Source organism: Mustela lutreola, chromosome 12 (assembly GCF_030435805.1).
Source record: "Mustela lutreola isolate mMusLut2 chromosome 12, mMusLut2.pri, whole genome shotgun sequence".
Classification (NCBI taxonomy): domain Eukaryota; kingdom Metazoa; phylum Chordata; class Mammalia; order Carnivora; family Mustelidae; genus Mustela; species Mustela lutreola.
The window spans coordinates 6,014,927-6,038,871 of record NC_081301.1 but is presented as its reverse complement, the minus strand read 5'-3'; the positions used below and the strand labels follow the sequence as shown (position 1 = coordinate 6,038,871).

Sequence of the window (23,945 nt, the reverse complement as noted above, 5' to 3'; positions counted from 1 at the left end):
GGCGCCTGCAGGGTTTCCCTTTCCAGCCTCCCCTAGCGCCGCGCGCTCCTTCTCGCCGGCCTCCCGCGCGGGAAATACCCCCCCCCCCCCCCCACCGCACCACCTGCTCTCCGGGCAAGCGTTCCCCTGCTCCCGTCTTGCTCGAGAAGCTCCTCGAGTTCCCAGTTTAGACGGAAGCCGTCCCTGCTCCCCGGGCTGCTCCCACCGCCTGCCCGGGGGCCGCGCACGGCCAGGACCGACCCCCGCTGCTTCCCTGCGGTCCTCCCAGCACCCGCCGAAGGGCCGGCCTCGCAGGCCTGCGCAAGGCCGCGACGGGCTGCGGCTCCGACCGTGCGCCGGAGCCCGGCACTCCTCGTGCCGAACCCGGGGGAGCCCGCAGAGCGCAGCCCGGCCGTCTCAGGAAAGCAGGCAGGTGGGCAGACGTGGGAAGGCTCCCTGCAGCTCCAGGGGGACAAAGCCAAGTGCGGGGGCTCGGAAAAGGTCTAGGACACAGAACGGGGAGAAGCAGGCAGGGGGCTCGCGAAAGCCGAAGCACCGCACAGCTCCGGCGCCCCGCACAAAGATGGCGGTACAAAGCCCCGCCTCCGCCAATATGGCCGTCCCGGGGAAGGAGGCGGTCCTGCGGGGCGGAAGTGACGCAGCCGGAAGTCCGGCCTGGCTCTTGGCTGGCGGGCAGTACGGCGCGCAGGCTGGCGGGCTAGGAGTGGGGCGATGTGGCGGGCTGCTCGCCTGGGACGTGGGGTGGCCCTGGGGCTGCTGCTGACGGTCCACGCGGTGGCGGCGTTCGAGCCCATGACCGTGGGCATCGCCATCGGGGCCGCGTCGGCGCTCACCGGCTACCTGTCCTACAAGGACCTTTACTGCCGCTTCGCCGAGTGCTGCCGCGAGGAGCAGCGGCTCAACGCGTCGGGTAGGGCGGGTCGGCCCGCGAGGGGCGAGGCGCTCACCCTGAGCTGGGCGGGGGCGGGGGGCACCGACGGGGTCTCGGTCCGACATCCAGCCCTGGAAGCCCTGCTCTCTGACACCCGCGCTCCAGATCGTGGAGATCTGCCTGAGCTCCTTCTTAAACGCCCCGGATTCCCTGCGAGTACAGTAAGAAGAAGCGAAAGCCCCGCGCCCAGCGCTTTGCACCATGTCAGTCCTATTAAGTAGTTTTCATACGTGAGGCGGCTACCCCGAAAGCCCACACTCGGCCCTTGGTTTTCTTACAAGCCAGCAGGGGCGGCTGGGGCACAGCCTGTAGCTCGGTCAAGAGAAGGCTAATCCTTGGATGAACGAACACGTTAGCTTCCTTATCAGACACTGGAGTATTGAGGATGACATCCGTCTAATGCATATCCTTAGAAGTGGCATCGTGTGACTTTCAACCCGAGGTTCTGCCTCCGGGCCAGCCCTGGGGTTGGGCAGACGCCCTGCTGGACCGCTTGCTAATACGTGCCTCTGGCTCTGGCCAGCTGGGGAAAGTGCTGCTCTTCTGGTGCCTGTCTAATGTGTATTTTTCTCTCTGTTCTCCCGGCTGGCTTTTGCAGCCCTCAAGCTGGAATTAGAGGAGAAGCTGTTTGGGCAGCATCTGGCCACAGAGGTGATTCTCAAGGCGCTGACCGGCTTCAAGAACAACAAAAATCCCAAGAAGCCGCTGACTCTTTCCTTACATGGCTGGGCCGGCACGGGCAAGAATTTTGTCAGCCAGATTGTGGCAGAAAATCTTCACTCAAAAGGCCTGAAGAGTAACTTTGTCCACCTGTTTGTCTCCACGCTGCACTTTCCTCACGAGCAGCAGATAAAACTGTACCAGGCAAGAGAATCCCTTGATCCCGCCCGCCGGACACTAGGACTGGTCTGGGCAACCTGCTCACTAACTCCGGCCTCTGCTGCTTCCCTTTGCACTGCAGAAGCCCTGGGCCCCCACTGAGTTAAGGCACGCTCGTCCCCAGTAACGCTCTGCTGTTGCAGAGCTCTCCTACAACGCTTTTCTCCTTTGATTCCAAAATGATACAATGGGGCAGGAAACGTTATTTCCATTTAAAGAGCCATGAGGGGATTTTTGTGCCTTACAATCTCTCTGTTCTTGTAGCAAGTCAGAAACTTGGGCCCAAATCTCCAGATTCGAGGTTTCTGGGGCAGCAGCCACGTTCTGCAATGAATGGGCGTGTTCGGTGTTTCCTCTCAGCCCCTGGTGAAGCGGAGCCCTTTTAAATGATTGGTTCTGATGTGGTTTCATTGAGGTCTCCCACCAATAGCGCAGAGGATCCTGCCCCACCCAGTCGCTTTTATTTTCTTCCTTTACATTCAAATCCTTGGCCTTGCTTTCATTCTTCAAATGCAAGCCTCAAAGAACTGACTCTTAAGCCCGTTCATCCTTTGGAGATACTTTGTCTACATTTAATTTATATTAAGTTGTCTAGGTCGTCTTTGTAAAGGTTAATAGTTCTGCTGTTGGGGGAGGACCTGAATGACAAACAGAAACTGAACTGAAAGGGAAGTGAAAGTGGCTCTTGGCCGCACAGACTGAGCCTGAAGATTGCTGAAAAGAAGGAATAGTTATTGTTTTTCCAAATCCTTTCATGAACCTCTAGAAATACAGTAATTAGATGAGGGGGGCCTCTAGAGCCTTTCTCGTTTTGGGGTAGAGGACTTGTTGCTTGGGTGTCTTTGTCTTGGGAAAGCATAGGGCATAATGCTTTCCATGAAGTACCAGCTCTTTTCACTGCGTCAGTCCAAGTGCTGGTTTGGGGCACTGTGCAAGCGTGTTTCAGTTTCCAGTTGCTTATCCCTCTGTCTGTCTGCTAAAATTAACTTGAGCCTTCAGGCCATGGTGAGCGGACATGATCGGCTGCTTAACCATGACCGAGTAATATTCATGTTTCTTGCTCCTCTTATACCTTTAAAAAGTCACACTCCGCACATTACTTGAGTTAGGTGGTAGGGTGCAAAGAGGTGTTTTTCCTGTCAGCTTCCACTTTTTACAGATAAAGTTTTGGAAAAGCTGTTACCCAATGCATGGATTAGGATGCCGTTTCCGAGAGCTCTCCGTGAAGGCCCAGAGAGCCCGACTTGCCCTCTTGCGGAGTGGGGGAACAGTGCTGTGCTGCTCCCCTCAGCACCTCCTTTGAGCCTCTGCACCCTCTTTCTTTTATGGTTGGTCTAGGACCAGTTACAAGGATGGATTCGGGGTAACGTGAGTGCGTGTGCGAGCTCTGTTTTCATATTTGACGAGATGGACAAATTGCACCCCGGGGTCATCGACGCGATCAAGCCGTTTCTAGACTACTACGAGCAGGTGGATGGCGTGTCTTACCGGAAGGCCATCTTCATCTTTCTCAGGTCAGCGCGAGGTGGTTTCTTGGGGGCACACAAGGCACTCATTCTCCCGGTGCTAGAAGGAGGTCCTGGCAACCGTGAGCTTTCAGTTGCCCAGGGACAAAGGTGCCTGGCGAAAGTAAATGTTTTATTTCTTTTACTTCGCGGTTGCTACCATCGGCGTGGCAAGGAGTGGGAGGGCCTGAGAAAATGAATTAGATATTACTGGTCACTGGCAGTTTCGTTACCTGCCCATGCATCCGAGGCTTATCAGAAGTCAGCGTTGTGCAGCAAGTTCTCGAAAAGCAGATTTCAAGCTCTGTGAAGGCAGACGCTTATTTTGTCCTTGTCCAGGAGCACTTAGTAAATACTCCTCCAGTTAAGAAGAAACTCAGAGCAGGTGTGATTCTTGACTGGACACAGAATCTTACCACGTAATTTTTACTCTGCTTCTTTGGCAAATTCAGCAATGCCGGTGGGGACCTCATAACTAAGATTGCCCTTGACTTTTGGCGGGCGGGAAGAAAGAGGGAAGACATTCAGCTGAAGGACTTGGAACCCGTGCTGTCTGTCGGAGTCTTCAACAATAAACACAGTGAGTGTCCCAGGCCGAGGAACCCCCGACCCTGCCAGCGGAGCCTCCTTCTCCTCTACGCCTTCTGCAAAGCCTCCGAGTCCTTGTGCCTCTCTGGCTTCGCTGAAGTAGGGACGTCCCATAGCAGGAGCAAGGTAGTGAGGGTAACCTTTTTTTCTTTATTAAAGATTTTATTTATTTATTTGACAGGGAGAGATCACAAGTAGGCAGGGAGGCAGGCAGGGGTGGGGGGAAGCAGGCCCCTGCTGAGCAGAGAGCCCGATGTGGGACCCGATCCTAGGACCTTGAGATCATGACCTGAGCTCAAGGCAGAGGCTTAACCCACTGAGCCACCCAGGCGCCCCTAGTGGGGGTAACCTTAACAGACTTGTTGCACGCTTGATAAAAAGAGAATCTCGAGGGGGTAGAGACAGGAAGAATGTACTGTGGGCTGGGATCAGAATGGGCCCTCTAAGAGCAGCGAGCTTGGCCAGGTGGCAGGGACAGTGATGGGAAGACCCAGCTGTGTCTTGCTTTGCAGGTGGCCTGTGGCACAGCGGACTGATAGACCGAAACCTCATCGATTACTTCATCCCCTTCCTCCCCCTGGAGTACAGACACGTGAAGATGTGTATACGGGCGGAGATGAGGGCCCGCGGCTCTGTCATAGATGAGGACATTGTCACCAGAGTGGCAGAGGAAATGACATTTTTCCCCAAAAGCGAGAAAATCTACTCAGACAAGGGCTGCAAGACCGTGCAGTCACGGTTGGATTTTCACTGATGTCTGACTCAAGCGGGGTAAGAGGCCGCTGGGAGCTCAGCAAATGAGGGTCTTGCCTTCTGGAAGCACTTTGAAGCCCTGTGTGGGGTTTGCACTTTGCACCTGTGGACTTTTGGGACATAGAAGTTTCTGAGAGTTGAGTTTTAACAGACACTAACCTACTGAGTGTACTTGTCATCTTGGACTGGACAGCCGTCCATCTGTGAACTGCGGTGGACGATGAACTAAAATCCTGCCCCCTACCCCCCTTGCTGACCTTGACAGAAGTGCCTTGCAAACAGCTGTGTGAGATCTAGGACCCATTCTGACCCCACGGCACCCACACCTCAGAAGCTGCAGCTCTAACTCAGGGAGTGCAAGGGCCCTGTGGCAACCTGGGGAGCATTCGGTTTGCACTTGCTGAAAACCTCCAAGAGTGTTCACTGGCTTTTCACTTGAAATCGGTGGCACCTTCAGGCACAGGCAGTGTCCAGGAAGATGCGGGCCTGCACACTAGGAGCATCCTCGACCAGGCGACCTCGCGGCCTGTGGCGTGGGGTCTCTGGCCGAGGCCTCTGCAGCAACACAGGACCGGCTGCCTCACGGTCTGTCCATTGGTCTGGCTGGTCCTGGAATTCCTCTGCCTTCTCTCACTTGATGTTGATCTCCGTCTTCCTGGTACCTCTTCTGCTCCTGAACTTCAGTCGCTGCCAGATTTGTACCCAATTGCATGTCATCACGAGAGTCCAATCAGAATGAGGCCCTTGGTTTTGCATTTGAGTCCTCTGTTCCCGCGGTGAGATGTCAGTTACAGTTTATGCGTGGGTTGATCCCTCACTTTACTCCGGAGAATCATCTGAAATCCACAGGACAAGCTCTGTCTCCGTGGATGCTACGTGCCAGAGCGGTCAGCCGGCGGGTTCTGCGTTGCCAAAGAAATGTCGGCATTGGACACCAGAAATGCTAGAATTCTCAAGGATACGTAGGTTTTTTATGATGTTTTTACTTGTGAATCTTGTATAACAGAAAAATATAGGACGTGGCTTATTTTAAAATATGGGAAGGATACCAAAAAATGGAGTAACTGCCTATCCTTTGATCAGAAACTCTTTACAAAAACTATGCATTTTTATCCTTCAGTGCATGGCAATAGCTGGTCGAAGTTGGAGGTCAGACGAAGACCGTGTGACGCGGCTGGTCCCGGGTGTCCCCTGAGGACGAGCACCCTCTCTGGCTGGACCGTGCTGGCAACTGGGAAATAAGACGATCCAGCCTGTGTGAATTGGGGTGTGTCTGTGTGTGTGTGTCAGTGTCACAGCTGTGACCTGACCAGAGACCCTTGAGAAGAACAGCGCGCGGTGTGGTTATATGTGAGATGCGGAAGGCACATCTTCGTGACGCAGGAGTGCCTTACAGACGGTCACTTTTAGTCTTTTAAAAATGCCAAGTTAAGGGACGCCCGGGTGGCTCAGTCAGTTAAGCGTCTCTGCCTTTGGCTCAGGTCATGATCGCAGGGTCCTGGGATCGAGCCTGGCGTCGGGCTCTCTGCTCAGCGAGGGGCCTGCATTTCCATTTCCCTCAGCCTGCTGCTTCCCCTTCTTGTGTGCTCGCTGGCTCTCAGATTTGAAAACACAAAAAAAGCCCAGTTAAGGCTTAAAATTTTTTGTACCTGTTCTCGCCCTGAAGCCGCGTTCCAGCTCTTTCCTAACCCCTCGAGTGTCTGGTCAGGGAGAGACAAGCTTTTCCCGGTTCAGGGTGATGCAATTCACTCACCACGTGTGAGCCACCTTTGGACTTGCACCCGTTAGAGGCCACGACTGGCCACATCGTCCCTCACCCGGTGGAAGAGGTAGACCTACTGAATAGGAAATAAAGCCTACATTTTATCCTGTGACGTGTCACTTACAAACTTTTTTGTTTTCCCTAGTTTATTCGGTAACTCTGAACAGTTTGAGCTTGGGAGAAAGGCTGTCCAGCAGCTCGGGGTGTCATGCGCACCACATCCCGGACCAGCTGGCGGGGAGTCGGTGTCACTTGGCCAGTATTTACCTTCAGAGCTGGTCCCCCCCCACCACCCACACGCACAGTGACACTGGACTGGGTGATGGGTTCTGTGCCACAGTTCCACGGATGAAAACTCCAGGGAGAGCTGGGCTTCTTTCTAGCAAGTGTTTGCTCCTGAAGTTGACGTAGGAAGGGAACGGAGGCAGTGGGAAAACAGGGCTTCCTGCTGACCTTCTGCACCTGAGCAAGGCCGGGCTCCGAGCCGGAAGCCCGCACCGTCCCGTGAGGTCCTTGCTCGAGCGCAGTCCACGGCGCTTCTCTGTCGGCAGATCGTTAATACCAACCCCCTTTCCAGGACTGAGGACAAGCCAGCTACTTCCTAGAAAGTTCAAACCCAGCATCCCACCCGCTCCCACCATTTCTTAACTGAAGGTGCTCAAGTCCTGAGACAGAACTTTCCAGGTCTGTTCCCAGCCTCGTGCAGTTTCCACTTCGCCCTCATCTACAAAGACTGAATTTGCCAGATGGAAGTCAGGGGACTCCCATGTTCCCTATGGAGGGGCGCCCAGGTGCTGGGGCTGACATCTGAAAGTCATTAGCCTGATCGATCTGTGACCCCTGGCGACAGGACGACAGGTCAGCTTCTGCTCCACATCAAGAACCTTCCAACATGGGGCATCTGGGTGGCTCAGCCGGTTAAGCCTCTACCTTCCACTCCTGTCATGATCCCAAGGTCCTGGGATCCAGCCCTGTATCGGCCTCCCTGCTCAGGGTGGTCGGCTTCTCCCTCTCCCTCTGACCCTCACCCCTGCTTATGCTCCTGGTCTCTCTCAAATGAATGAATAAATCTTAAAACTTCCAACACTTGCAGCCATCCAGACTTAGGAGGCCTGGATGCCCTTAAAGAGCCTCTCTGGGGCCAGGTCCCACAGAACAAAGTCCTGTGGTGGCAAGTGCCAGCTGGTCCTCTGGTCCTGCAAAAAATGGGTCTGTGAGCACTTTAGTGCCACAGCCCACAGGAACTACCCCCACCCCTGCTGTAGGTGCACAAGGGTGCCGTGGACACCAAGGTATGCCTAGTCCCCTGTAGCTGAGGCTGTGTCTCTGGACTTGAACTCCACGGCTGGGTATCAGGAGCTCCGTGAAGCCCAGTGCTGCTAAGCAGAGAGCAAGAGCCATCGGGAGGCTCAGAGGCCTCGGGTTAGGCTGCGCATTGCACCTGCTGGGTCTTCATTCACAGCTGAAGCACCTAAGACCTACGGTGGAGGCTTTTTCCCCTCCTTTAAGATGTATTCACAAGTTTTACACAATATCATTGTAAAACGGTAGCTCTTCTGTAGTTATAAGTAAAAACACTGTTCTTGGCATCCACAGGGTAGACTGGGAGGAGGGCAGGCAGTTTAACTTATAAGTTTTGGGAGTTCATTAACAAGAACTAGCAACTAGCAACAAATATAGTTTTTAAAAATATGGCCGAACTTGCCAGACGACAAGTTTGTGGGGCTCGTTTGGGAATGGGAAGCAGAGAAGGGTCCTCCTTTGCAAGGCTGAAGGCCTGGCAAGTGAGAAGCTGGAAATACTTCTCTCCCGTGGAAACTCTGTTTCTAACAATGTTCACAATGTTGCTATTCCCACAGTTCACAATGTTACTGAGATCAAAACCCTTGGAAAGGGGATTTAAGGCTTATCTGTGACTTGCCTCAGTGTGTCCCCTCTTACACACTCCTGCTTTTATCTAAACACTTTAGTGCGGGGCCGCCTGGGTGGCTCAGTGGGTTAAAGCCTCTCCCTTCAGCTCAGGTCATGATTCCAGGGTCCTGGGATCGAGCCCCAAATCAGGCTCTCTGCTCTGAGGGGAGCCTGCTTCCTCCTCTCTCTCTGCCTGCCTCTGCCTACTTGTGATCTCTATCAAATAAATAAAATCTTAAAAAAAAATAATAAACACTTTAGTGCCCCTCGCAATGGTCAGCCCATGATAGGTCTGATCACTGCTCCTGCCTCGGTCCCCAGTTATGCCATCTTAGGGACTACGTGCTAAGGACCCGGGCCTGGACTTCTTTGCAGTAAAGACATCACAGTATACGATATGGTGACAGGAACTTTAAAAAAACAAAAAACACGAAGCCAGCAATGTAGAGTCTGAAAAGTTTCTCATAATGTTAAAAACCATTTTAAATAAAGTTACTACATTTTCAGTAAAACTTAAGACGTCCTTCCTTGAAACAGAAACACTTGAAATTAAAACATGATTTTTTAAAAAATCATGAGCCCTGGGCCGAGCAGACTGGGAGCTGCCTGCTTCCTCCGCTAAAGGCTCCTGGGGCTGTTCCGAAGTCCACGATCTGTAGGGTCTGATGCCATCAAGCTTCACTGGATGAAAATGGCCCAGGAAAATGCCCGTCCTGTCCCACAGGAAGCGTTTCCTTCAGTCCTCTTCCAGAGGACAGGGCTAGGGGAGGTCCGGGAAGAGAGCCGTGTGCTGAGTTCCTTCTTCTCCGACTCGAAGCAGTGACTCCAGGCCGCCATCAGTCATCGTAGTAGTAATCTAACTTGGTGAACACGGTTTTGCAGCCTTTGTCAGAGAAAACTCTCTCCTCTTTGGGGAAAAATGTCATTTCATCAGCCACTTTGGTTACAATGTCCTCGTCAATTTCAAAGCCTCGGGACTGCATTTCAACTCTGATGCACATTTTTAGGTGTTTATATTCCAGGGGGAGGAAGGGAACAAAATAATCAATGAGATTTCGGTCAATCAGGCTGCTATGCCAGAAGCCACCTGGGAAAAAGAGAAAGGTGGTGTTCGTCATTGTCCACCTGACCGCCCATCCATCAGACACACGTCCACCGGGCGTCTGTTGGGGGCCAGACCCGGAGGCGGAGCCCGCCATCTAGTGAGTCCCGTGTAACCCGGGAGCTCAATGCCCCCACGGAAGCCAAGCACAGGAGCCACGGGCTCAGGCTCAGGGGCGGCATCTCAGATGCACCTACAGATCTGAAGCAGGAGAGAGGTGCGCAGCCCAGAGTGCCGGGAACACGCAGAGAGGCAGGGCGGTGTGCAGGGAGCGGGGACCAACTTTCCAGGCTGGCAGAGTTTCAGAGAAAGTGCCAGGAGAGATGCTTCCCCAAAGGCACCTCATCAAGTCAAACTCAGGTGTGGTTAGCGGCTCTGTTATGAATATCAAAACACCTTTATGGCTCTTGTCCCTTCGGAAATTCTGAGTGCTTTAGATCTGTGCCTGAAGGCAGAGAGCAAATACTATTTCTCATTACAAATCGTAACTGGAGCATCCGCTCTACTCTCCCAGCAGCGCTTTGCACACAACTGGTGCTCAATAAAGATCTCACTGCCTGGCTGGGGTGAAGTTGGCCGTGGGAGGAAACAAAACGAGTGGCCGAGCAGTAACGGGGGCAGCTCCTTTCCTGAAGGCCTGCTCTGCGTCGGGCAAGCCCTGGGCCCTGGGCAGACACGGACGCTGCCCTCAGGGGTTCACAACCCGACAAGGCAGTACACGGACGATTTCAGATAGTGCCTGGGGCTCTGAGCACCGAGATGGGGCGAGCGGGCAGGGAGGACAGGCTCCTGGGCCAGAGTGGGCAGACATGGCCCGGCTGAGGAGGTAACCTCTGGCAGGAAGCAGCACGACAAGAAACCGACTATCGGGAGAGTGTTCTGGCGGAACAATGATCTCAGATGGGGTCTCCTGAAAAACCATCTACGAACCGCTCCCCAGTTTGTACCCTCGGCCGGACTGCCCCACTGGCGCCCCCCGCCCCAGCACCCCACTGGAACGGCCAGCCATGTGCCCCGCATCTCTCTACAAGGGTGCCTCGCTCACGGTCCACACCTGTCTCCAGCTCGCACCCGGCCCCACATACTTGCAACTCTGCACTCTGTCCCCCGAAATGGCAGCACCACCCTTCCCTGATCAAGCGGGATCCCCGAGCCGGCGCTCTCGCGCCCCCACACCGACGCAGGAAATCTCATCCTGCCGTCTGTAGGTTTCTCCCTCATCCCGCTGTGTCTCCCGATTCTACTGATGGCATGAGGGGCCGGGCCACCAGCGTCTGTCCCCCAAGCCGCTGCACAGCTCCCACCCAGGGTCCCTGCCCCGGCTGCCTTCAGTCCACTCTCCCCCCAGCACCCAGCGTGGTCCTGTTAAAACCAAGTCTGGTCATGACGCTGTTGCTCCAAACAACCCAGGGGCTCCCTCCTCCTTTGGGAGTCAAACCCAAAGCCTCCCTAGGGCCCTCCAGGCCTCCGATGACCAGCACCCCCAATGCAAGCCTTGCCTCTTATCTAACCCCCTATCCTGTTGTTTTTCCTGGACTGCCACAGTCTACACGGTGACCCTAGGCATTCCCCCACCTCAGTAACCCTGCATGTGCTGTTCCCTCTGATGGAATGCTGTTCCCTGTGGTAGCCACATGGCTCACTCCCTCAGTCCTTGGCTCAGCTCAAGTGTTACCCTCACGATGAGCCATCCCTGAGCGCATCACTGGAAACTGCAGCCTATACTCACTCCAGCACCCCCAAACCTCCATCACTGACTTACTTTTTACCTACTGGAGAGGAAGAGATATCTCCACCTTTATACAGATACCGAAATCCATCATCTGATGCCTTTCCTTCCTTATTTATGATTATTGGGATAAAAATTTGCTTTTGTTTATTGTTATGAGGATAAGGATTTGCTTTTGTTCATTGTTATGTGCCCTGTTTCTGGACCAGTACCTGCCACCAAGTAGGTGCTCAATGAACACCAGTGGAATGAATGAATGAGTTCAGCCATCTGCCTGGGGCTGTGGTCAGTAAATAGCTGAGCCAAGTCTGCTTGATTCTGAAGCTTATACTCAGGAACTCATTGTAATTCCCCAGAATGTGGGTCCCAAGCTACCGGCCTCAATTGCTAAAGCATTCAGGCTTAAGGTTTCTAGTGCATGTGTTCCTACTGTTTTGCATGCCAATGAACCACCTAACAGATTACAAAATACCCGGGCTTTCATCAGTAATATTCCGCCTGCACAAACGGACACACAACACCCCCATACTGTTCGTGTATTTCTACAGTAGAAGAAGTTTCTTGTTTCAAAGGAGAACTTTTGTTTTCTAAGCTCAAAAGGAACCTGAACAGAGCAGACTTAAATGGTAACAGTCAGCCTGCGTGGCTCCCAGGTTACCAGGTGAGTCATTTTGCATCATGGGGAATTCTCATCGCCAAGGGTTCAAGGTCAAAGGTGTGTGTGTTCACCAGAAAAATCATGAGCTGGGCAGTGAAAAGCTCAGCTCTGGGGACCAGAGACACCAAACAGGCTGGGTAGCCTTGGGCAAGCAGCTCCCTCTAGGCCTCCATTTCCTTGGGGATGATGACAGTTTCTACCCCAAGAGTTACTGTGGAGATCAAAGGAAATCTGCAGGTCGAGTGTTCAACACGGCGCCCAGTGCAGAACACGGGCCCACTGCTGCTTGGCTTTTGATCTTGCGCACAGAATCTCAGAGCTCCAGGACAGCACACAGGAGGAAGGGACCCGACAGACCCTCTCCTCTGGAGGCACCCCCAACAGCCTTCCTTGCTCACCTGGCTGCTTTTATTCCATAAAGGAAAAGGATTTAGCTAAAGAAAACACGGAGAGTCACCTAAAGTTTAACACAGAGTCTTCTGAGAAATTCTGCCTCAGTAGATCAGGGAAGGGACTGAGAATCCGCCTTGCTAGCCAGCTCCCAGGCCATGGCCAGGCTGAGGACCTACAGCTCAGGGACGCAGGATCACGAATGTGATGGGTTAGGAGCGCCGGCACTTACTATTCTTGTTATTGAAGGCGGACACGGACAAGGCTGGCTCCATGTCTTTGAGCTTGATCTCCTCCCTCTGCTTCCCACTTCTCCAGAAATCTAAAGCCACGTCTGTGATCCTTTCGGCTCCAGCATTGCTACAACAGAATTCCGGGGAGTGAGGACTGGGTTTTGTGCCAAAGCCCACGGACTTGGGCTCAAAGAGTTCTTCAAGCAGGTCCCGGCCCCGACCTTACCTGAGAAATATGAAGATGGCTTTCTGGTAGGAGACCCCGTCCAAGTGGTCATAATAGTCTAGAAAAGGCTTGATGGCATCTATGAGGCCCGCATGCATCTTGTCCATCTCATCGAAGATGAAGATGGACCTCGCGCAGGCACTGACGTTGCCGCGGATCCACAACTGTAACTGGTCCTGAATGACAAGGGGCAAAAGCCACTCAAAGTTCTCAGCAAGTGCAGCAAACACGCGGTGCAAGCATCAGCACTACAACTGTTCGCACGATGGCCCAGTATATGAAGTGTTTGCTGGGGGTATGGCACCTTGTGAAGAACTTGACCCACACAAGCTCCTTGGTTCCTCAGAACTCCCCACAGTGTGCTTTATCATACCCATTTTACAGATAAGGAGGCTGAGGCACACAGCTTCCTCATTTTGCCCAAGATTACAAAATTAGTATGCGGTAGAGCTGGGATGTGAAGCCGGCTCTGCCCACTTCCAGAGCCCCATGTTGATTGTTGTGTGGCTATCCTAGTGGTGCTGTGTCACTGAGTTCCTGGTCCTTGTCATTAAAATGGCGACATTAATAGATATCCTGTGTACACCGGCCTTCTTCAATCCCAAGACTACACAGCTGCCAGGTGGGAGAGTTAGGACTCACAACCAGGTGTGTCTGCCGCCAAAGCCCAGGCTCTTATTTATCAGTGAGTTAAACTGTACAAGGAGTTTGCAACACTTTGGCCGAACAACCTCAGGCCTTTCTAGAAATGTCTCCTGTTTTACAAAATGAGTTACAGGTCATGATCTTTAGATTGGATGTGATGACATCCATGTAACCCCACTTACTTAGAAACCCCACTTACTAAAAAGAGTATTCCTGGAGAGCCCGTTTTCAGCAACCACCACGGAGCTGAGAAGGTGTAACCACTCCACACAACCTCAAACCCTCCCGAACCTCCACACCTTTCAAAGGGAACCTACACCTGTAGAAGAGAAGACTCAGGGCTCACTCACTCCAACACGGAATTCCCAAATCCCACCCACCCCACAAAGACACCGCCACCCCAGCATCATCCAGGAAAGATTCCAAAATTCTGCTCTTGCCTTATACAGCGTGATGTTGGAGGCGTGTGGAAAGTGCAGCGTGGCCACAAACAGGTGGACATAGTCACTGTTCAGACCACCCTCGTAAATATTCTCCGCGATGATCTTGCTGACAAAATTTTTGCCCGTGCCCGTCCACCCGTGCAGAGAGAGGGTCAGCGGTTTCTTCGGCTTCGGGTTGCTTATGAAGCCGGACACGGCATTTAAGATGACTTTCTTTGCAAGATGCTGTCCGAAGAGCTTGCTGTCCAGATCCTTCTGCAGCGCTGGGAGAAACAAAGCTAGTCAGGGAGGGAGTGTCGGCGCGTCTGCCGAAGTCCAGCCGAGTGTACAGGCCGTGAGAGCCCGCGGAACCTGCTAAGCTCGCCGAGCGCGGGCTGAAACGCTGACGTAGGTCAGCACTGGGCCCGCAGGTGGCGGTGGGCCTGGAGGCCTCCCCCGGCCGGCCCTGCCCCTTCTCCGCGCCCCGCTCCGCAGGGCTGCGGTTCGGCCGCCGCTCCGGGCGCGGGAAGACCTCCCACCGCCCCTCTTGCCTCTGGCTGGGAAGAAGCGAAAGTCTCGGCGGAGGAAGCGGCCCGGCCCGCAGCCCCCCTGTTCGGTTCTCTGGCCAAATCCGGTCCGTCCGTGGTCGTGGCCTTGAGCCGGGCGCCCCTCCGCCCGGGCCGCTCCGGCTGCGGCTCCGACCCCCGACCCCGACCCCCGACCCCGACCTCGGCCTGCCGCCCGACCCCCGCCTCCGACGCCCGCCCCGCCCGTCCTACCTTCCCGGCTGAGGCTCCGCTTCTGGCCGCAGCACTCCGTGAAGAGGCAGTAGAGACGCGGGTAGATGTAGCCGGTGAGGACGCCGGCCAGGGCCAGGCCCAGGCTGATGGGCTCCACCGCCCGCACCGCCAACGGAGCCAGCAGCAGCAGGCCCAGCGCGGCCCAGCCCAGCTTCATGCCCGGACCCGCGCCTCCCTGCGCGTTCTCGCGCTGCCCCAGGCCGGCGCTACTGCCAGAATGCGTTTCCGGTTCCTCCCTGCCGCGGCCGCCATCTTTGTGCGGGGCGGGCCTCTTTACGCCGTCGCGGCCGCCATCTTTGTGCCGGGCGGAGCCCTTTCCGGCTTCCGGGAGGTGAGCGCCGGAGGCCGCTGGGGGCGTTTTTTGTTTTTTTTTTCCCAAAGACTATTTTCCGGGAACGAATTTAGATCTATAGAAAAATGAAGACTGTATAACTCTATACCTTCCCACGCAATTCCCCGTATTATTAACATACTAGTGTGTTACATTTGTTAAAATTAATGAACCTATATTGATACAACGAAAGTTTGTTCATTTTTCCTTAGTTTTTACCTGATGTCGCATGTCTGATTTAGGTCCCGTCCAAGATACATTCTGTTTCGTTCTCATGTCTCCTCAGGCTCCTCCTTGGCTAAGACTGTTTCTCACGCTCTCCTTGGTTTTGATGGCCTTGACAGTTTCGGGGAGGCTGGTCAAATCTTTGGTTGGCTTCCCCGCTATCGGGATGTGATGTTCTTATGCTTAGACTGGGGATATGTGTTGGGGCGGAACATACTCACACAGGCAGAGTGCTATCATGACATATGAAGGATACATACCAGCAACGTGATTTATGACTGTTGCTGACCTTCAGCGCCTGGATGAGGTAGTGTTCGTCCGATTTTGCCAGGGAAAGTTACTTGCCCTCACTCACCCATTCATTCATGGTTTTGAGGACTGCCCGGGTGTTGGGTTATGGACTAGACCCTGGGGACTAGAGGAAAAAAACAAACAAGACATCCATGATTCCTGCCTTCACTGATCATGCATTCTAATAGCGGAAGGAATACAAAAATAAAAACTATCTCCATTTTACAGATGAGAAAACAGGCTCAGAGGAAAAGAGATTGGTCCGAGGGTACAGTAGGCGGTGAGCAGAGCTCAGCTCTGACTCTAAAGCCAAAGTCCTCTAACCACAACACCCACTCTAAAAATCAGCCCAGAGGTCAACCAACCTGCTCGTCCTTTCTTGTCTTGACCTGTGTTAAGTGCCTCAGGAAAATGACAGCCCAGGGGGCACCGCCCCCCACAGCCCACGGCTTGGATCCTGTCCACATCTCTTAAACTCAATGAGAAAAATCTCTCAGGAACCCGGTTCCGCATTTGAGCTGCCCATGCCCCAGGCTCCCAACACATTACCTAGTGTTGGTAGAAGGAGACACAGTTCAAACAGGAAGGTTGGATTTGTTTCATATTTAATACTCAAGTGCTGAAAATGATATAAATTTTTTCTTTCTTATTGAAAAGGAATAGGTAACTTTGTAAAAGTCAGAAAATGCCAGTGTCCCTTTGACCCTATCCTAGGTTTTTCTGCTGTCAGCTAGATCCAGCATAAACAGTGAAGGATGCATTTCTGAACTCCAGATATTGGAAAGTAGAAGACACGATTGCATATATAATAATGAACAGCACAATCTAAAGGGTTTTATCTCACTCTGAACACAGCTGTTTCCTCCTGACCCAGAGCCAATATTAAGAGAAAGTCAACATATTTACAAACGAGATTAACAACGCTCACAGGAATAGAGTTTGCCCACAAATAGGGAAACTACACATTGTTTTGTTTCAAAAGGTTATAAATGCGGTGCCTGAAAAATCCAGCAGGTAAGCAGCAGGGCTAAGAGGGTCTGTTTTGGGACCAGTCTGCTAGCAAATGAGCAAACTGCTGTCCAGGAAGCCTTTTCGTCGGCGGGGGTGTGGCGTGGTGGGGCGTGGGGAACGGAGGGGACGGCGCTATTTACGTCCCAGTCTGCACTTTTCCCTTTCAACACCCTTAGTACCGCCTGTTCATCTTCTTGAACTTCTCATAGTGATAGTCGTCAGTGGCCTTCTCATTAGCGGGCCGTTTGCGGTTAGGAGGGGATCCTGCGAAGGCAAAGAGGAAAAGCCATTGGCCGTGCTGGAAACTGCTGAGAGGTTCTGCTTCGGCTGGGACCACGCCGGTCTCATTCCCCACAGGAGCCCCAGGTGCTACCACCGTGAACAGGAACATAGTAGGGCCTCAGTGAATACTTGTTACTGAGTGAATGAAAATAAACAGAGGTTGGAGGCGCCTGGGTGGCTCAGTGGGTTAAGCCTCTGCCTTCAGCTCAGGTCATGATCCCAGAGTCCTGGGATCGAGCCCCGCATCGGGCTCTCTGCTCAGCAGGGACCCTGCTTCCCCTCCTCTCTCTCTGCCTACTTGTGATCTCTGTCAAATAAATAAACAAAATCTTAAAATAAATAAATAAATAGAGGTTGGAGTCAGGTGACCGTACGGTGGCCTAGGCTACACAGCAACAGACGAGGTGACCAGTCGGAGGGTGTTTTCAACTGCAGTGAGAGTGTGACTGAGCACGAAGCCTGGTGCCCGATACTTTCAGATACAACTTCTTTCCCCCAATTCTAACGGGGGCCTGTTGCCATCACTGTCCCGAGAGCTCAAGTGACTTCCACACTACTGCTCGGAAAGGGAAGGGACGCTGAGATTGGAACCCGAGTCTGGTGACGCCAAAGTCCTTGCTTACCGTGTGTGAATGACACAGAGCTGCAGGAACTGAAGACTACGCAACTGGGACGTTACAGAAAATAATTTCTCAAGAGGGAGGGAAGGGAAAACAGTCTGGATGTTTCAGAAGCCTCAGCAACTTCTGCATGTTACCAGCATCGCCATTTTATCCCGTTGTTGATAAAAAAGGCGACACCCCCCGGTGCTGGCGAGCATGAGGGAAAGGGGCGCAGGTGGACGCTGCCAGCGGAGGAACAAATCGCCGCACGCCTGGAGGAGCGTTTGGCGACTTCGTGGCATGGAGCGAAGGACATAATACAGGCAAAACAGCCTTTAAATCAGGAAAAATGAGAAACAACCTAAGTGTCCAACCAGAGGGAACCGCAGTAAATCCACACAATAGAACATGAGGTGGCCACTGAACGGGCAACTATGTATTTACTGTCACGGAGAGACATGCAGGGCACACTACCGAGTAAAACACTGTGAGATCCTATTAAATATGTATCTGCTGTATGTTTCTTTCTTTCTTTTTTTAATTAAGATTTTATTTATTTGCCAGAGAGAGAGAGCGAGCGAGCACAGGCAGACAGAGTGGCAGGCAGAGGGAGAAGCAGGCTCCCTGCCGAGCGAGGAGCCCGATGTGGGACTCGATCCCAGGACGCTGGGATCATGACCTGAGCCAAAGGCAGCTGCTTAACCAACTGAGCCACCCAGACGTCCCATCTGCTGTATGTTTCTATATTCGTAATTTCTTTTAAGCCTGGAAGGTTATCCATAAAAACGTCAATGGCACTCATCTTTGGGTGTTGTGAGTAACATTCAATGTATTTTGATTATTGAAGTCAATAATTTTTGATAACTGAAATTTCTAAGTCTCTATTATAATTTGACAGCCCAGTGAATCTTCAGAGCGACCCCAAATATTTGGTTTTATGATGGTCCCCATGGACGGGTGAGTAATTGGAGGCTTAGAAAAGGGAAGGCAGTGGCCACGGTCCAGAGCATGAAGTGGAACCTGGCTGTCTTGGCCCCAAAGCCCACGTTCCACCCCTGCAGAGGCCACCCTGCCTCCACGGGCCCCGATGACCGCTCCAGGCAGCCCTGCGGCCCCTGCTGTACTCACGCTCGGGCTCTGGCTTCTCCGTGTCCCCCACTCTCAAGGGCCGGGCTTTGGGCTCTTCTTTGTTTCTCCGTATGGGGGCATTGAGCTCCTCGTGATAAACTGGATCAAAAAGAGCCCAGGGGACACTTAAGACAAAATACGGGAGCCAGGGAACCTCCCCAGTGGGGCAGGGCTACTTCCCCAGAGAAGCTTACATCGGTTGTGCTGCACGTAATTCACAGCCATGTTCGTGGGCACGAAAGATGTCTCACTGTCTTTCTTCTTGTTCTGCTGCTCTGCCAGCAGACGGGCCTTGGCATCCTCCGTGGAAATGATGTTTTTTATTTTAGCACTGTGGGGAGAAGGGGGCCGTGCTGTGTATTAGACCTTCTCACCTCTGGTCCTCGGACAGAATTCACGGCCAGGCTGGAAGCCACCACTGTGTAAGGAGATCCGCTCCTAGAGCACAGTGTTCTACAGCTGACCTACCACTCTCCTACACACGTGTTCTCATGTGTTCTCACAGCTGCCGGAGATGCAGGACGTACTGTCCCCTTCTGATCAAGAGGAAACTGAGCCTCAAAGAAGAAAAAAGAATTGCCTAGGGCTCAGAGCTAGTAAGGCCAGAAAAGAGGTGAGAATCCAGAAGTCTCCCCACTTCCTACTACACCCAAAGAGGATTCTGACCATCGCATTTCTTCCATGACGATCCCATGTTAGAACAGATGTTTTGCAAAAAATAAAAAGGAGGATCATGGGCTGGTAAACCTTGAACATTGCTCCTGCTAGAATAAAAGAGGAAGATAAGGGTCTGATTAGAACAGCTTAAGGGCTGTGAACAGAGACTGAATAAAAATAAACACCTGTATACAAATATCCAGTCATTATGTTGTGTACCAGAAACCAATATAATGTTACATGTTGATTATGTCTCAATACACAAAATATCTAACTTTTGCGTTCAGGAGACTTTCCCTTAAGTCTAATAACACTGACCAAATCCTTCAGAGACACTGTTGGCACACGTATCTCAGCTTGCCAGAGAAAATAGTTATTATTTGTGTATTTGTGGCTTTCCAAGGAGATAGGCAAGAAACAGTCCCCTTCACTGGAAACCAGAGCGCTTTTCGGGGGGCTGGGGCAGGAGAGGGACCAGACCAGGGGTCTGAAACATACTCGATGCCAAGGTCCACCTCGGGGATGCCACTGAGCATCTGGTTGGAAAGCATCTCTTCGGTCTTCTTTGCTGAGGAAACGCGGATGTTTTCTGGAAGTTCGTAAAGACAGTCCTCTGCATTCTTCGGCTTGACTTTCTGTTCCTCGTGTTCTACAATCCCCTTCCTCTTTTTCAGCTCTGTCTCAATGTACTTCATCCTGAAACGAGAAAGTCACAGACCTCAGGGAGAGCCAGGAGATTCACAAAACTTGTCTTGAAAATTAGTTGTTTCTGGGGCGCCTGGGTGGCTTCGTCGGTTAAGCCTCTGCCTTCAGCTCAAGTCATGATCTCAGGGTCCTGGGATCAAGCCCTGCATCGGGCTCCCCGCTGCCTTTGGATAATTCTAGAAATGTCATGTGAAACTAAGCACCTTACACTCTAGTCGCGGCCAACTCCGAACCGCTGATACCCAGACCGATACCTACATGTCGGCATCTTCGTCCCTTCGGTTGGTTTCTGCGGAAAATGATGTTCCCAGGTGGAGGTCTTCCTCCTCACTGATCCTAAGGGAAGAAGCAATGAAGCGGAGTCTTAAAGTTGCGACTCAGTGAGGCTGCAATCGATATTATACAAATAAAACACATACAGACAGTATGTCCCGCTTCTGGTTGGGAAAAAATATATATGTGATATGGAAATAAGAAGAAATAGAAGCAAGCAAACTTGTCCTCTGGAGATTTCTCTGGGGAATGAGTAGATACTTTTATTTCTTGCTTTTCTATTATTTTTATAATTGCATTTTTGCGTTCCTTAAGAAAGAAAAACATTAAAAAAAAAAAGAAGAAGAAAAACAAAACTTCCACATAGGTTTGAAACACACTAAACAATTCACCTTTATGAAAGGAGAATGGCCACAGCGCACTAAACTAACTTTTCAAGCGTTTTTGCTTTTGGGGTGCTTGGGTGGCTCAGTCCATTGAACATCTTTTTCCTTTTTTTTAAGGTTTATTTGAGAGAGAGAGAGAGAGAGCAGGGGGAGGGGCAAAAGGAGAGGCAGACTCCCCGCTGAGCAGGGAGCCTGATGCGGGACTGGATCCCAGGACCCTGGGATTATTACCTGAGCTGAAGGCAGCCGCCTCACTGATGCAGCCACCCAGGCACCGGGAGCATCTGACTCTTGATTCCAGCTCAGGTCATGATCTCAGGGTCATGGCTTCCAGTCCCACACTGGGCTCCACGCTTAGCAGAGAATCCACTTGAGATCTTCCCTCTCCCTCTCCCTCCCCCCTCCCCCCAGCGTGTGCATGGGCGTACACTTTCTCTCTCAAATGAAGAAATAAAATTTTAAAAAAGAGTTTTGCTTTCACTTGGTTTTAAGCTACCTACTTTTTGTAAAGCACCAAGGATACTTCAGGATGTCCCACTAAAGCTGCTGTTACAGGCCCCCACTATCTGGGGTCACATAGACCCAGGCAGAGGCTACAGGTCAGTGTGTGTCTCCATGAGGTCTACACTTACTTATCTTTGCCTCTTTCCTTCAGTTTCTTCATGTCCACCATACCGCCTGTCTTCATCTGGAAGGGATCATCCTGCAGAAAGTCGGATGAGCACAAAACACAGCTGAGAGGAAGCATCTATATTATTGGGAATGGACTTTTTTTTGTTTGTTTTAACACGGTCACCCACTGGAGAGCAGCGACAGCTCCCTATTACCCAGGGAGGCCCCCACAACTCACCACTAGGGTGGTCTCTTCTTGTACCTTTTCTCCCACCAGCAGGGCCACAGCACTGAGCAAAAACAAAAAGAAAGAGTGGCAGAGAGGAAGAGTGAGTGAGTGAGAGATAGAGATAGAAATCGCATAACTGAGATATGAGGACATACACTTAGAAAGTCTGTATGTGGCAACATTAGAGCAAAGGCAAGATCTGAGGAGTGGGCACCAAAGACAATTGGAAAAGCCTACAAGCATAAAACAGAGTTCAGCAAGCACTTTAGATGCTGGATGGGGGGGTGTGTGCAGTGAAGGTGTATACTCTCCTTCAAGGCCAGTGATACTATTTGGGCTTGGCAATCTCATTAAGATTTTGCCTTTGAGGGGCGCCTGGGTGGCTCAGTGGGTTAAAGCCTCTGCCTCCGGCTCAGGTCATGATCTTAGGGTCCTGGGATCGAGCCCCACATCGGGCTCTCTGCTCAGCGAGGAGCCTGCTTCCTCCTCTCTCTCTACCTGCTTCTCTGCCTACTTGCCTACTACTGTCTGTCAAATAAATAAAATCTTAAAAAAAAAAAAAAGATTTTGCCTTTGGAGAACACAAAGCTGAAGACGAATGTAGAAAAAAGTACCTATTGCACTCCTGTTTGGTGAAACAATGACCTACTGTCCCCTACAAATGACCCCTGAGTAGGAGGTTAGTTGGCAAACTACGGCACATGTATGTGGTGGGCTAATATGCAGCCACTAAAAAGGATTTTGGAAAAATAAACCACATGATGCCCAAAATGTGAAAGTGAGTTGAAAAACAGCATAGAAGAAAAGTACTCACAACCTTTACAAGAGAAAGAAAACAGATCAGCCAGAACATTCAGTGTTAACACTGGTTGCCTGTGGACGGGAGAATTATGGGTGCTGCTTATTTTCTTGATTACACTTTTCTAAATTTTCCAAACTCTTAACAACCAACGGGCATTTCACAATCGGGGGCAATAAAAGTAGGAGTTAATCACTCGTTTCTGCTCCTCTGGGGTAAAGCTCAACACCACACAGCTCAGGCCATCTCCTGGTTAAACCTCTTTAAACAACAGTGGAATAAATAAAAAATAAAATAAAATAAAGAGGGGTGGACTCCTTGGAGGGCAGTGGAAGGTGTACAGAGGGTTAAGAGAAGAAGGTACGCCTGAGAGAGTTGTGACGGCGACCGAGGCGGGGGCGGGTCTCTGTCATCTCCACCTCCTCCTCCTCCCGGTCCCCGGGCGCGATACCCACCTCACCCCGTTGGGCCTCTTCCTCAAGTTCTGCACCTCGCGGGTCTCTTCTAGTTTTAATCTGAAAAAAGGCAACGCACAGACTGAGAGACCCTCCATGGAACTCAGACTCAAAGGGCAGCCTCTATTGGCACCCCTGCCCAGACGCTAAGCCGCCAGCACAATGGTCCGGAAGGCGACCCTGCGCTCAGGCCCACTGGGTGTCAGATCCACCGTGCATCGTGGGGACACCTCTCCCAATTGCGCGGCCTAGAGGCGGCGGCGTCATCCTCTAGGAGCCTCAGTTTTTGTCTGCAGAGAAGGACAACAATCTCGGCTCACAAAGAGGAGCCTAGCCGGTAATAAGTCCCACAGCCGGCTCTCTCTTCTGCCCCTTGGACGTCCCACCCCAAACGCACCGAACCTCCTCTGAGTCCTGCTCATCTTCCTCCGACTCTGAGTCTGCCCGACGCCGGCGGAAACTCTTGCCGGTGACCGGCATGGTCGCCCCGGCCCCGCTGTCCCGCCGCCGAGCCCCCGTACCGTGGCCGGGATGGCTTCCGGCGCGCAGCAGTGAGGTCAGAGCGCACACCGCCCAGCCCCGCCCCCAGCTCGCCTGGCCCCGCCCCCGGCCTGCACTGCCCGCCTGGCCCCGCCCACACCCGTGGCGTCCCCCTCTCCTGATTGGGCTGCCAGGGGGAGGAGGCGGGGCGCGGCCCGCCGATCCCACGGCTCTGCGCTGTGCAGCTGTGAGCGCGCTTGACAGACAAGCGGTGGCGGCGCGGTTGCGACGGCAGGTGAGTTCCGGGCCGCAGCCGGCTGCTTCGGCGGGCCGGGCCTCTCCGAGCAGGGGCACCCCAGCCTGGCTCCGGGCCGGCTGGGGCTTGGCTCTGCCAGGTGCGCAGAACGCCGCTGCCAGGTGAGCGGAGCCCGGGACCCCCGGCCGCCGCCGCTCTCTCCCCTCCTCCGGCCGGCGCCCAGGGGTGTCCTCTGGGGCCCTGGGGCCCCACTTGGAGCCCTGGGGGGGGGGCTCGCTGCTTCTCCGGAACAGGGACCGCCATCTCTTTTATTTCTGCGGGGCCGGGCCCAGCGTTGAAAGCACGAGTGTGGCGTCTCGGGGCGCTGACTTATTTCCCCAGGGTCTGGGCCCTGACGTGCATTTTTTTCTTTAGGGATAAAAGATGAGCACTTCTTAGCAGTGGGGAACTAACGTGCTGGCGCCGGCTGCCCCGCTAATGATGGCCTCCAGCCCCTTCGTCCCCGCTTCCCATGTTTTGAACCCGCTCCGGAGGGTTTGAGGGGGAGAGGGCCCCTCCTCGTGTGCTTGCCGGCCGCCTCCCCGGACCTCCGGGGGCCTTGTTGTCGTCCTTTGTCACGAGGACTGTCGCCCTGCCTTCCGCCCTTTCCACCTCGAGGATGCTGTGAGGATTAAGTTTATTTGAAAACA

At 52.9% G+C, this 23,945-nt stretch overlaps 4 protein-coding genes across 10 annotated transcripts in view; 2 read left to right on the top strand and 2 right to left on the bottom strand.

The window, feature by feature from the left end:
* Positions 1-642: 642 nt before the first annotated feature.
* On the top strand, positions 643-6,527 carry TOR1B (torsin family 1 member B). Of its 2 annotated transcripts, XM_059141455.1 has the most exons (5): positions 643-910; positions 1,530-1,795; positions 3,149-3,324; positions 3,768-3,895; positions 4,416-6,527. In XM_059141455.1, exons 1-5 carry the CDS (start codon positions 712-714, stop codon positions 4,655-4,657), a joined length of 1,011 nt encoding a protein of 336 aa, XP_058997438.1. In that variant the 5' UTR covers positions 643-711; the 3' UTR covers positions 4,658-6,527. The 2 variants fall into 2 exon arrangements, with proteins under 2 accessions (XP_058997438.1, XP_058997439.1); XM_059141456.1 differs by lacking the exon at positions 3,768-3,895.
* A 2,246-nt stretch (positions 6,528-8,773) lies between these two features.
* Positions 8,774-14,760, bottom strand: TOR1A (torsin family 1 member A). Its single transcript, XM_059141459.1, has 5 exons — positions 14,514-14,760; positions 13,753-14,018; positions 12,668-12,843; positions 12,441-12,568; positions 8,774-9,416 (listed from the first exon to the last, which is right to left on the bottom strand). The coding sequence occupies exons 1-5, from the start codon at positions 14,689-14,691 to the stop codon at positions 9,166-9,168; spliced, it is 999 nt and encodes a 332-aa protein (XP_058997442.1). The 5' UTR covers positions 14,692-14,760; the 3' UTR covers positions 8,774-9,165.
* Positions 14,761-15,969: 1,209 nt separating this feature from the next.
* Positions 15,970-23,078, bottom strand: C12H9orf78 (chromosome 12 C9orf78 homolog). Its single transcript, XM_059141457.1, has 9 exons — positions 22,918-23,078; positions 22,521-22,580; positions 21,276-21,327; positions 21,058-21,128; positions 20,025-20,102; positions 19,560-19,757; positions 18,599-18,735; positions 18,405-18,503; positions 15,970-16,656 (listed from the first exon to the last, which is right to left on the bottom strand). The coding sequence occupies exons 1-9, from the start codon at positions 22,998-23,000 to the stop codon at positions 16,565-16,567; spliced, it is 870 nt and encodes a 289-aa protein (XP_058997440.1). The 5' UTR covers positions 23,001-23,078; the 3' UTR covers positions 15,970-16,564.
* Positions 23,079-23,206: 128 nt separating this feature from the next.
* The window catches only part of USP20 (ubiquitin specific peptidase 20), a 42,696-nt gene continuing 41,957 nt past the window's right edge, over positions 23,207-23,945 (top strand). For 5 of the 6 annotated variants that reach the window (XR_009346319.1, XM_059141815.1, XM_059141812.1 and 2 more), the window contains exon 1: positions 23,207-23,295. The gene's annotated coding sequence lies outside the window, so the exon portion shown is untranslated. Of the gene's footprint in view, positions 23,418-23,945 lie in introns of all 6 variants that reach the window. The other variant, XM_059141813.1, reaches the window with a different exon arrangement.

What these genes read in the sequence shown, in the direction of transcription:
- TOR1A (XM_059141459.1), bottom strand. Translation starts at nt 14,691, where the DNA reads ATGAAGCTGGGCTGGGCCGCGCTGGGCCTGCTGCTGCTGGCTCCGTTG. An exon ending in GCGGAGCCTCAGCCGGGAAG is followed by an intron (nt 14,019 to 14,513) that starts GTAGGACGGGCG and finishes TGTTTCTCCCAG; the next exon opens with CGCTGCAGAAGGATCTGGAC. An exon ending in CGCCTTCAATAACAAGAATA is followed by an intron (nt 9,417 to 12,440) that starts GTAAGTGCCGGC and finishes TCTTTTTCCCAG; the next exon opens with GTGGCTTCTGGCATAGCAGC.
- C12H9orf78 (XM_059141457.1), bottom strand. Translation starts at nt 23,000, where the DNA reads ATGCCGGTCACCGGCAAGAGTTTCCGCCGGCGTCGGGCAGACTCAGAG. An exon ending in AAGAGGCCCAACGGGGTGAG is followed by an intron (nt 21,328 to 22,520) that starts GTGGGTATCGCG and finishes GTTTTTGCTCAG; the next exon opens with TGCTGTGGCCCTGCTGGTGG. An exon ending in TTACGTGCAGCACAACCGAT is followed by an intron (nt 18,504 to 18,598) that starts GTAAGCTTCTCT and finishes TTTTTGATCCAG; the next exon opens with TTTATCACGAGGAGCTCAAT.
- TOR1B (XM_059141455.1), top strand. Translation starts at nt 712, where the DNA reads ATGTGGCGGGCTGCTCGCCTGGGACGTGGGGTGGCCCTGGGGCTGCTG. An exon ending in AGCAGATAAAACTGTACCAG is followed by an intron (nt 1,796 to 3,148) that starts GCAAGAGAATCC and finishes TGGTTGGTCTAG; the next exon opens with GACCAGTTACAAGGATGGAT. An exon ending in GCCATCTTCATCTTTCTCAG is followed by an intron (nt 3,325 to 3,767) that starts GTCAGCGCGAGG and finishes TGGCAAATTCAG; the next exon opens with CAATGCCGGTGGGGACCTCA.